The following is an 11,639-nucleotide window of genomic DNA, read 5'->3' as shown; positions in this document are numbered from 1 at the left end:
TTACTTATGGCAAGACGAATAATCAAATTCATTCAAAAGCGCAGCAAAAAGGGTCCAATACAAATAATGCAATTTATATTATTATATCATAGTTTCACAGCAACAATGCAGCAGGCATTACAATTTACAACCCGTGTTGGGAAGAACAAGTTAGACAGTTAGTTTTACATGCAAACAACGGTAGAAGTAAACTTCAAAGTCACGCACACAGCACCGGCGACGGTGATGACACTTCTTTCTTTGGCAGCTACATCTTGGTGAACCATGGGTGCTTGAGCGCGGCAGCTGCCGTGAGCCGCTTGTCGGGGCTGCAAGTGAGCAGCCCGCTGAGTACCTGGAATCCTTCCTCGGACAGCTTCGTCTTCGGCAACAGCCACCCATCCTAGACTGGTGGCAGCATGGCCGGACCTGAAGGTGGAGAGCCGGTGTAGTTGTAGGGCTTCAATAGCCCCACATGGAAGACGTCATGCAAGCGCGCCTCTGCGGGAAGGTGGAGGCGGTAGGCCACCGGGCCAATGCGCTCGACGATCTGGAACGGCCTGGTGTAGCGTGGACATAGCTTGCCCTTCGATGGCGAGGCGAGAGCATGGGTGGGTCGGTGCAGCAGGTGAAGCAGCACCCATGCTCCCACGTCAAACTCCACTTCGCGATGGTGCTCGTCGTAGTACCGCTTGGCATACTGCAGTGCTTGGAGAAGACACTCGCGAACCTCCTCTAGGAACGCATCCCGATGCCACAGCATGGCGTCCACCGCCTCTGTCTGGGCTGCCCCCTCCTGGTGCGGAAGAAGGGAGGGTGGGGGCGCCCGTACACCACCTCGAATGGCGTTGCCCAAAGCGCGGAGTGGTATGAGGTGTTGTAGCAGTATTCTGCCCAGGAGAGCTAGTCGACCCATGAGCGTGGCCGATCACCGGTCGCACAGCGCAAGTACATCGCGATCACCTTGTTGACGACCTCCGACTGGCTGTCGGTCTGGGGGTGGAACGCCGTGCTAAGTCGCTGCTTCACACCTGCACACTTGAAGAGGTCACGCCACAGATTGCTGGTGAAGACCGGGTCGCGGTCGCTGACGATGGAGTTGGGGAAGCCGTGCAGGCGCACAATCCCCGCGATCCACCACCGTCAGAATCATCGACTTGCCGTGCACCTTTGGAAGACCCTCGATGAAGTCCATGGAGATATCAGCCCACACCTAGGACGGGATGTCCAGGGGCTGAAGCAGGCCGACCGACTGAGTGGTCGGCGTCTTGTTTCGCTAGCACACGTCGCAGGAGCGGACAAAGTCGTGCACCAGCTGGCAATCGCCGGGGACGTAGAAATCACCTCGGAGGCGCACAAGGGTTTTCTAGACCCCCTCATGCCCAGCCGAGTGTGCAAGGGCCACCACCTGGTGACGCAGGTCGTCGAGGGCTGGAACATAGATGCGCTTGCCGTGGAGGAGGAAACCATCCCCAGCTGCCCACGGCGCGAGGAGCCAGCCGCCAGCTGCTGCAGCAGGTCTTGCGTGACCGGGTCGGTCACGGTGGCCTGGCGGATGTCGATGTAGAGGTCAAAGGATAGCCCGGACAGGGCACACAGCAACGCAGCCTCCTCGTCGCGGTGGGACAGCACGTCGGCCGCTGAGTTGAGCTGCCCGGGACGGTACTCGACGGTGAAGTTGAACCCAAACAGCTTACTGATCCACTGGTGCTAGGGCACGGTGGAAAGCTGCTGTCCAGGAGGAACTTCAGGCTATAGTGGTTGGTGCGGATGAGGAGCCGGTGCCCCCACAAGTACGGGCGCCAGTGGTGGACTGCTTGCACCAGCCCAATGAGCTCATGCTCGTACGCCGCCAATTTGACATGGCGGACGATGAACGGTCGACTGAAGAAGGCCAGGGGTCCCGCCCCTTGGTGCAGAACCATGCCAAACCTGATGCCGAAGGCGTCGCAGTCGACCACAAACTGGCGCTCGAAGTTAGGCATCTGTAGGACCGGCGCCGACGAGAGCGCCCGCTTGAGGGCAGCGAAAGCCTCATCCGCCTCAGCTATCTAGACAAACGCCTCCTTCCATAGGAGACGCGTGAGGGGCGCCGTAATGGAGCCGAAGTTGCGGATGAACTTCCGGTAGTAGCCGGCGAGCCCCAGGAGGCCGCGCACACCCCGCGGGGAGCGCGGTGTTGGCCAGGAAGTGACCGCGACCACCTTGTCACTGTCGATAGCGACGCCATCGGCGGAGATGACGTGGCCGAGGTAGGCGATGGAGAGGGCCCCGAAGGAGCACTTCGACCTCTTTAAAAAGAGACCATGTGCTCGCAAGGCGGTGAAGACGAGGCCCATGTGCTGGAGGTGCTCGGACCACGACGAGCTGTAAATGAGAATGTCATCGAAGAAAACCAGCACAAATCTACGTAGAAACGGGCGGAGCACATCGTTCATCAGCGCCTAGAAAGTTGCCGGGGCGTTGGAGAGACCAAACGGCATCACTAGGAACTCAAAGTGGCCGTGGTGCGTGCGGAAGGCGGTCTTCTCGACGTCCACCGGGCGCATCCGCACCTGGTGGTACCCGGAGCGGAGGTCGAGCTTGGTGAAGAACTTTGCTCCATGGAGCTCGTCGAGAAGCTCGTCAACCACCGGGATCAGGAACTTGTCCTTGAACGTGCGGTCATTGAGCGCCTGGTAGTCAATGCAAAAGCGCCACGACCCGTCCGCCTTCATAACCAGTAGCACCGATGCAGAAAACGGAGAGGTACTAGGGCAGATGATGCCTTGCTCCAACAAGGCAGCGCACTGCCTCTCGAGCTCGTCCTTCTGCAGCTGCGGGTACCGGTAAGGCCGCACATCTACCGGAGCGGTCCCCGGCAACAGGTGGATGCGGTGGTCGTAGGGGCGGGCCGAAGGGAGACCGCGCGGCGTGTCGAAGACGGCGTTGTGCTGAAGTAGAAGCTCGTCCAGCAGCAGTTGTTGCGGGTCCGTGGCGACCGCGGCCAACGAACGCTGCTGGGAGGGCACGACCGTGGCGCCCACACACTGCCACGTGACACGGCGGCCGTCCTGCTGGAAGGACACGGTGATCCCCTCGAAGTCTTAGGTGAGGGGGCCCAACGTGCCGAGGAAGTCGACGCCCAGGATGAAGTCAAAACAGCCCAGCACAAGCCCGACGCAGGTGATGGAGAAGGGGGGCCCACTGATGATGACGGGGACGTCACGGGCGATCCCCTCGCACGGCACGCGCTCGCCGCTGGCGACAGTGACACAGCGCTGGTCACCCCCCTGCGGAGCAAGCCCAAGGCGGCGCATGGCCGCATCCTGGAGGAAGGTGTGGGTAGAGCCGGTGCCCAACAAGGCGAGGAGGCGCTCGCCCTTGATCATCACCAGAAGAAGCATCGTGTGGTAGGTCCTGATCCCTGCAAGAGCATGCATAGAAACCATAAGAGCGTGAGCGTGGGCGGCCTCGTCGACGTGTGGCTCCTCAGGCAAGGCCGCGGCCACAACGTCCTCCGCTAGCGCCCCATCATCGTCGACGAAGTCGTCCGCCTCCAGGTAGAACAGGCGGGGGCAGATGTGCCCACGCACATACTGTTCATCACAGTTGTAGCAGAGGCCTTGGCGGCGGCGCTCTTGCATCTCGGCCGGCGAGAGATGGCGGAACGGCCAGGCCGATGCCGCTGCGCCCGGGGCAGCAGGTGTTGCGCCCGCTGCGGCCGGTGCTGGGACGCCCGGTGCGGTGGCAGGACCCACGGCCGCCCCCTGAGGGCGTGGAGGAAGGGCCGACCGTGGCGGTGGACGAGCGCCACGCTGCTGCGGCGACTGCTGCAGGGCTGCCGTGGCCGTGGCGCGGCTCTCAAAGGCGTGGGCCAGGAACATCGCCGACTGGAGGTCAGGCGGGCCGCGCATCGCGACGTCCACCCGAATGTGTTCCGGGAGACCGCCGACGAAGAGCTCCGCCTTCTGGCGCGTGGAGATGTCCTGGGAGTGCGCGAGGATCATCTAGAAGCGGTCCGCGAACTCCTGGACCGTGGAGTGGAACGGTAGCCGACCCAACTTGGCCAACCGCGAGCCATAGATGGGTGGCCCAAAACGAAGGTGGCACAGCTCCTTGAAGCGCTCCCAGGAGGGCATACCCTCGTCCAGCAAGAGGGCATAGAACCACGTTTGAGCGATGCCGGTGAGGTGGTACGAGGCCATCCACGTCCACTGTGCCACCGGTGTGCGCTGGCCCCAGAAGAATTGCTCACAGTGTGTAAGCTAGTTCAGCGGATCCACGGAGCCGTCGTACGTGGTGAAGTCCAGCTTGTAGCCCTTTAGCTGGAACTCAGCCGCGCCGAACGCCGTGGGGGCGGCCGCCGATGGAGCCGCGTCGGACGCCGGGGGCGGCCGGGGGCTGGAGCTGTGGAAGAGGGCCCCATCGCCGCCGCCGTAGAGGGTGGCCGACGCCGGAGCGCCCCCATGGCCGAAACCCGCGGTGATGTGGGGCGCCTGCGGGATCGACGTACGCGCCGTCGTGGTGGAGTAGACCGGCGGCGAGGTGCCCGTGAGCCACGCCGGTGTCGGGGACGGCGAGTGAGGGAACTTGATGTCCTGGATCGGCACACCAGCGGGGAGAACCGACGACGCTGGTGAGGTGGTGGTCGCCGTGTCGTCGTGTGGCATCCCATAGGAGTATAGGGCGGTCGAAGACGCTAGGGGCAGCGGCGGCGGCAGCTGCTGCTGCTGGGACGGCGGCGGCGGGTTCGGCTGCGACCCCAGCAGGAACCCATGAATCCCGGCCACCATCTTGCCGAGGTCAAGGACAGCCGCCGTCAACTGCTCGTTCGTCATGATGCCCACGGCGGAGGACGACGCACCCGCGACCATCTGCAGCGAGGATTGTGGCACCCTGGCCGACGTGGAGACCGCGGACAGCGGTGTGGTGGTGCCTGGCGGGTCCGCCGCGGAGAGCGGGGGCACGGTGGTGGAGGGCAGCGGGATCGACATGGCTGATACCAGGTTGGTATGCTACTGCGGTCTCCCTCGTACCGATCTGAGGTTGTAGGAGTGAACGATCGGAGGGCGAGGCTTGAACGTCGTCCGGCGGCGAGGTGGTGCCGTGGCTGCAGCGAGGGAGCGGCGGCTGCGGCTGTAGCCCTAGAACCTTCGCGCAACTACAGTCGGCGGCACTGTTCAATAGATTGTTTCTGCTTAATAGATTGTTTCGGCGGAACCCGGAAACAATAGATTGTTTCTGCTTAATCTCAATAATCCTGATTACAAAGTATTTGTAGAACTAAATATCCTTTTGCTAATTAACCCCTCAAGTCATGTGCTAATTACATAAAAATAAATCCCGAAATTAATAAATATGGCTTATTAGCCACTATTGGGCCGGCGCCCGGAGTACTGCAGCCCGGTCATAACAGGTGCAGTCTAAGGCGATTTGGTATCCTGCTAGGTTTCTCGAGTTGGTTTCTCGGATGTACCATTTTCACAGTGGTTGGTTGCATTGTCATCTAAGGTGGTTAGATAGATATTAGCTGTTCTTATTCCATCGCGTTCTGTCATTTGTCTTGTCGTTTGGAGTTGTAACTAGGCGTGGAGATGTGAAAGGCCCTGGTTCATGGCATTGGATTAGATGAACTGAAGTGGAGCTCCAATTCAAACACATGTGGAAATAGAAATGAGGTCCAGTTGTGGATTTTGAAGCGAATGGTAATGGTTTTGATCTTTTGGGCTAGGTGTTATCTGAATTTTGGAAACACCGATCTTTTTCTGTCATACAAGTTACAGCGCGTTGGCCTTGGTTTAGGTTACTTCCAGTTCTCTATTGCTTTGCCAATTTCCTCCATAGCCGGCAATCTGTTGATGGTCACGTAGTGAAATGGGCTTTGAACCAGTATCCATATTCGATTCTGGCATGTGTACATACTGTTGCAATTGCTGCCATGCTAATATTCACAGATATCACTTCAGGGTTTGTGCTTTACTTATGGCAAGACGAATAATCAAATTCATTCAAAAGCACAGCAAAAAGGGTCCAATACAAATAATGCAATTTATATTATTATATCATAGTTTCACAGCAACAATACAGCAGGCATTACAATTTACAACCTGTGTTGGGAAGAACAGTTAGACAGTTAGTTTTACATGCACACAACGGTAGAAGTAAACTTCAAAGTCACGCACACAGCACCGGCGACGGTGATGACTGATGACACTTCTTTCTTTGGCAGCTACATACGCACACAGCACCGGCGACGGTGATGACTGATGACACTTCTTTCTTTGGCAGCTACATCTTGGTGAACCATGGGTGCTTGAGCGCGGCAGCTTCCGTGAGCCGCTTGTCGGGGTTGCAAGTGAGCAGCCCGCTGAGTACCTGGAATCCTTCCTCGGACAGCTTCGTCTTCGGGAACACCTCGCGCAGTAGGTTGCGTTGCTTCACGTATATCACGGCCTGGACCTGGGTGGCGAACGGTGTGGACGAGAACCACGGCCACGTCGTTTCATCTGGCACGCCGAGGACGTCGAAGATCGCGGCGAGCTGGTCTGCTGCATTAGAGCGCACGAACAGTGGGGACCCATTGATGAGCTCCGCCATCACGCAGCCGAGCGACCAGGTGTCAACGAGGGCGTCGTAGTCGGGCTTCCCCAGCAGCATCTCGGGCGCCATGTACCACAGCGTGCCGGCGGGCTCGTACGGCAGCGGCTCGTCCATGCGCATGGCGAGCCCAAAGTCGCAGATCTTGACGGTGGTGCCTTCGCCGCCGACGAGGATGTTTTCGGGCTTGATGTCCCGGTGGATGACGTGGGCGTTGTGCATCTTCTTGGCGCCCGTGAGTAGCTGCCACATGACGGCGCGCACGATCGCCTCGGGTGGCGGCGGCATCCCAGCGCAGCGGCTTTGGTGGAGGAGGTCGTTGAGGCTCGGACCGACACACTCCATGACGAGGCAGCAGAGGTCCATGGTGGCCGGGTTGCGAGCGAGGCCGTGGAAGCCGACGACGAACGGGTTGTCACGGCCGCTCGCCTCCAGTAACCACGCCTCCCGCAGCAGCGCCATCTGGCTGCAGAAGTCCCCGGCGGCGAGGCGCTTGATGGCGACGGTCTGGCCGGTGGCGCGGTGGCGCGCCATGACGACGGCGCCGAAGGCGCCCATCCCGAGGCAGCAGGTCTCCTCGTAGTCATCGGTGGTGCCGATGGCTGTCCGCGCCCGGTTGTTGCGGGTCGGTCGCGCGGCGCCGGGGTCGCGGACGGCGGTGGCTGCTGCCTCGACGCAGGCGGCCATTTGGGCGTGTGGATGATTCCGCGGACTGCTTGCTGGTGGCGGGGGCAGGATCGCGGGAGGTGGGGGCCGGGAGAGGCGGCTGGAAGTTGGTGATGAGGATGCGAGCCACGCGCAGGTAGCGGCGGCAGTTATATACAGCGAAGTGAGTCCGACTCCGATTTTTCGAATTCGACTCGGTTCCGCATCCGTATGTACACCGGAGGTGTGTATGAGCGAAAACGAAATGCATCAGAAATTCATGCGTTGAACACACGCACGGGTCCTATAATTTTTATTACACCATGCACTCGATCAGGATGGCGTATACCGACCGTATAGCAGTGGAACAAGCTCCGGAGTCCGGATCGACGTCAGTCCCGTACAAGGGCTCGATCGACGCAGAATTGAAAATACGATGACCAGCTACTCCGGCATGGAGGGCTTGCATTGCATTGCCTCCATCACCAATTCACCAGTTGGAGAGAGCGCGCCGAGAGAACTGAGGCTGAGACGGCGCCGGCGTGGCGGCCGGAAGAATGGTGACGTTGAGCTTCATGCCAAGCTGGCAGTGGCTGCCCACCGTGCAGATGAACCACCTCCGGCCCGGCTTGTCGAGGCTGAGCTGGTCGTCGCCGGAGTTCCAGACGGAGGTGGCCGCCGCCCGCCGCCCGCCGACTTGTTGCACGCCTTGAAGTCCGGCCCGCTCACCTCCGCCACGCAGGCCGGCTCTACAAATTTAAGGGCCCCTGGGCAAGCAAGACGATAAGGACATGTTGAACTATGTAAAGACCAAATAATAAAAGTTCATTTGCAACATATGCTTAGTTTGTATAAAAGATAACAATAGTACAATAAGAAAATTAAAAGAACAATAATTGTTCAAATAAAAATATAATGCTTCAGTGCCTTGTAAAAAACCGTCTTTAGGCATTTATTAATGTAAAATCTTTAAGAACAATATAAAGATCAATGTGGTCTAAAACATTCTTTTCAATATTTTACTTTTCTGAGCGCCCGACAAATGCATCTTAGGCAGCATCTAATAAGTATCTAAATAAATACATTGAATTAGAACTTTGTAAGCCTACCTCTGTACAAGTAAAGCGCAAACACAAAACAATTAAACAAATAAGAAAAAATAGTCTTAATGCAAGTAAAATATTAGAAATTGGAAAATACTAATCGGTCATGGGTATTGGCATGTTGGGGTTGCTTACTGTGATCGCATTTGCTGTTCGCCGTCCTTGCATGCAGTTGCAGCTCGTGCCGTCGCGGCACCACGGCGGTGTGCTGGTGTGTGGTGCGTCGGTGAGTCGGCGATCACGTCGGGTGAGTCAGCGTCTCCACGCAAGAATAGCGCGTCCACGTCGATGAGCAAGAACAGGAAGCGCCGGCGCCGGCGGAAAACGAACGCTAGCTCCTCGCTCGATCCGTGGCCTGCACGGCAGAATAGAAATAGATAAGTATGATACGGCATGGGCTGATGTTTGTTCAGCCTTTGAAAACTTTTGCCAAATAAGAAATTATATCTACTAATTACCTATATGCTCTTGGCCCCCTAGCTCCTTGGGCCCCCCGCGGTCACGCCGGCTGCCCTCCCCCAAGAGTCGGGCCTGCCGCCACGTTGTGGGAACTGGAGGCGTACTTGAACGATGCAAATTAAAAGTGTCTCCGGATCAGAGAGCGAGGCCTATGCTGCGAGTACCAAGTGTGTCGCTGACTGTGAACTGCTTGCTCTCGGCCCAGGCGGCGTAGTCGAACCCGAGTGTCCAGCCATGGTCGTCGCCCACGCCCACGACGTGATCCATGGCAGAGGCGAGCATGGGCAGGAAGACGAGGGCCATCGAGGCGGCCACTGCAGCCAGCATTTGCTCGGAAGCCATGGAGACGGATGCCTGCCGGACTCTTTCTTTTTTCCTTGGCTGTGCTTATGCGATGCCCTGAGTTCAGAAGCACGTATTCAGTGCATTCTTATATAGAGGACGAGTTCCCAGGATGTTGGAGAATCGGTCAGTGCTGCACTGCTGCGACGGGCTCCAAAAAGCAGGCTCAGGGCGGCAGCAGTCACGGGCCAAATCAAACATTTGTAGTTTGTTGGACATGTCCATGCCCTCTACATTCTACAACTCTTTGCGTTTCCATGACCTTGTCCTTAGCTTATACAACTGTAGTGAAATAGAAACTTAGCATCGGAATAACCGATGCTAAAAAAAACAACGGTAATGCTTATGGGCGGACGTTCGTCCGATTGGACGTCGCCTTACTAGGCCTGCGTGGCCCACCCGGCCTGCCTTCTCCTCCTCTTTACGTCTCCCACATCTCTCTCTAAATATGTACCCACATGCTCGCCCATTGCATGCTTCACAGCGTCGTGCGGTCATCCGTCCGCTTCACTCCGCATTAGACGCTGTAGCCATCTCCCCGTACGCGCCCTACCCTGTGTTGTTCGCTTGTCGTTCCTGACTGTCGTGCATGCCCACCCGTGCCTCTCGCTCCTTGCTCCCACAGGCCCACCCGCGCCGCTCGCTCCTGCACATCGGGCGCACCGCCCAACTCTGCTGATGCTCGTGGTGCCGTCGCGCGCCTTAGGTCGGTCCTCGGCCTAGCCAAGGGCACCAATGAGCGTGGCCCGTGTGGTGGTGCTCGCGGCCCGAGGCCGGAATCAACCGGCCCTGACCGCTTCTCCCATATGTTGCAGTATGTTGCAAGTGTTTCGTACGGTTGTTGCAAAAGTAGATCAGGATGTTGTAAGTGTTTCAATGGCACGTTGCAAGCATTTGTTCAAAAATGTTTCATCTATTTCTGACATATGTTGCAAGCGTTTTTGATCTGGATGTTGCACATGTTTCACACCTATGTTGCAAGAGTATGTTTGAAATGTTTCAGTTGTTTTAGTCTTATGTTGCAATAAGTGTTTTCATATTGTGATTTGCAAGCGTTTTATTTGGATGTTGCATATGTTTTACACACATGTTGCAATTGTATGTTCCAAATATTTCATCTACTTTAATCGTATGTTGCATCCAAGTGTTTCATGTTTCAGAGGTAGGGCATCATGGGGGGCACGACGATCCGTGGGCCGACAGTCGGGGCGCGCAGCGTAGCTAAGATCATGCGGACGTGGTGTGCTCGACTGCTCGTGCTCATGCTGGCTCTCGGGTCCCGCCCGCCTAGAGATAGAGGAGGGGTGTCAGGGGGAAGGAGCGGTGGGCGTGGCATTTCCCATGGGCAAGCGGGCGTCCGGACTCATGGTCGCGGAGTGAGAGGAAGGGGCCAAGGGGGAAGGAGCGGCAGGCGTGGGCTTTTCCATGTGCTCGTGTGACGAAGGTGGCACGGGTGTCCGGACACACGCTTTTGTCTGGACATCTGGGCGCTAGTATCTTGCAAAAACATGCGTGTTGTTTGACATGGTCTCAGTGCCGCCTATTCGCTTCGAACTACGACCAAGCATGTTTCTGATGAGAGCACGAGAGAGAGAGAGAGAGAGAGAGAGAGAGAGAGAGAGAGAGAGAGAGAGAGGAGTTGGGATGCAAGTTGCACTTTTTTAAGATAATGGTTAAATTTTAGCTTCAGGCCTCTTCAAAGAAAAAGCATAACTCCAAAATTATTACAAAGTCTAATTAACTCTATACATCAAGTTTTACATTAATATCTAATATGGAAGATAAAATGTTCATGGTGTTGTTGAGGCCCTCAGACTTCGACAACAAGGTGGAAAATAGCAAGTCAAAGGTACAGGTACTGTTCCATATCCGTCCGAGGACTTTGTTCTTAATTAAGACTTCTCTAATTTTGATCAAGTGTCTAAAAATGTATCAATGTTAATTGTCAACACCAACTGAATTTTATCCAATCAACTATATGCAATATGTCATAAGAGTAAATTTATTTCGTCTCGTAGATGTCAATTTATATTTCTTTAAAGATGTACACTAGGGGGCAAGAACTTTAAGGGTGCGAACACAAGGTTGATATGTGCCCTTATAGTTCGTTTTGTGATGAGTGATTGTCAACGTGATCCATGACCTAGGTTGAGTTTGTGAGCTAACCTTGTTGTGAGTTAGGTTGTGCGACATGTCTCTTGACTTGTAGTGTGCAGGTGTGAAGCTCGGAGGCGGTGGTCGACGACGAGGTGAAGGTCAAGTAGAGACGTGCCGTGCCGATGGACCGGGAGCGATTGAAAGGTCGAGATGACAGACTAAAGAGAAGGTTGAATAGTCCTCTCTAAATTAAATCGTGCTGGCTAACCGAAAGAAGTGCGGAATTAAAACAATCGGTCTAGCCAAGACTACACCCCTCTATCGAAGTTCACACTCACCTTATGAAGATCCTAATTCGGCAACAAAGGTGCCGGGCTAGCTAGAGCTCATCTATCCAATTCTAGAAGCAATGTCACACAAACCTATGTCACTAGT

The 11,639-nt window shown here is 56.2% G+C and overlaps 4 protein-coding genes across 4 annotated transcripts; all 4 read right to left on the bottom strand.

Annotated features, from left to right (window-relative positions):
• Positions 1 to 382: 382 nt before the first annotated feature.
• LOC136454430 (uncharacterized) lies at positions 383 to 1,964 on the bottom strand. The gene is made up of 5 exons (XM_066454860.1): positions 1,677 to 1,964; positions 1,432 to 1,629; positions 1,102 to 1,192; positions 943 to 1,010; positions 383 to 775 (listed from the first exon to the last, which is right to left on the bottom strand). Exons 1-5 carry the CDS (start codon positions 1,962 to 1,964, stop codon positions 383 to 385), a joined length of 1,038 nt encoding a protein of 345 aa, XP_066310957.1.
• A 2,262-nt stretch (positions 1,965 to 4,226) lies between these two features.
• On the bottom strand, positions 4,227 to 4,955 carry LOC136454414 (lysine-rich arabinogalactan protein 19-like). Its single transcript, XM_066454851.1, has one exon. The coding sequence runs from the start codon at positions 4,953 to 4,955 to the stop codon at positions 4,227 to 4,229; it is 729 nt and encodes a 242-aa protein (XP_066310948.1).
• Positions 4,956 to 6,249: 1,294 nt separating this feature from the next.
• On the bottom strand, positions 6,250 to 7,305 carry LOC136478246 (putative cyclin-dependent kinase F-2). Its single transcript, XM_066476606.1, has one exon. The coding sequence runs from the start codon at positions 7,243 to 7,245 to the stop codon at positions 6,250 to 6,252; it is 996 nt and encodes a 331-aa protein (XP_066332703.1). The 5' UTR covers positions 7,246 to 7,305.
• Positions 7,306 to 7,693: 388 nt separating this feature from the next.
• Positions 7,694 to 9,107, bottom strand: LOC136454408 (blue copper protein 1a-like). The gene is made up of 3 exons (XM_066454847.1): positions 8,930 to 9,107; positions 8,442 to 8,661; positions 7,694 to 7,952 (listed from the first exon to the last, which is right to left on the bottom strand). The coding sequence occupies exons 1-3, from the start codon at positions 9,105 to 9,107 to the stop codon at positions 7,694 to 7,696; spliced, it is 657 nt and encodes a 218-aa protein (XP_066310944.1).
• Positions 9,108 to 11,639: the final 2,532 nt, after the last annotated feature.

This window comes from Miscanthus floridulus, chromosome 1 (assembly GCF_019320115.1).
Source record: "Miscanthus floridulus cultivar M001 chromosome 1, ASM1932011v1, whole genome shotgun sequence".
Lineage (NCBI taxonomy): Eukaryota > Viridiplantae > Streptophyta > Magnoliopsida > Poales > Poaceae > Miscanthus > Miscanthus floridulus.
This window is presented reverse-complemented; position numbering and strand designations above follow the sequence as displayed.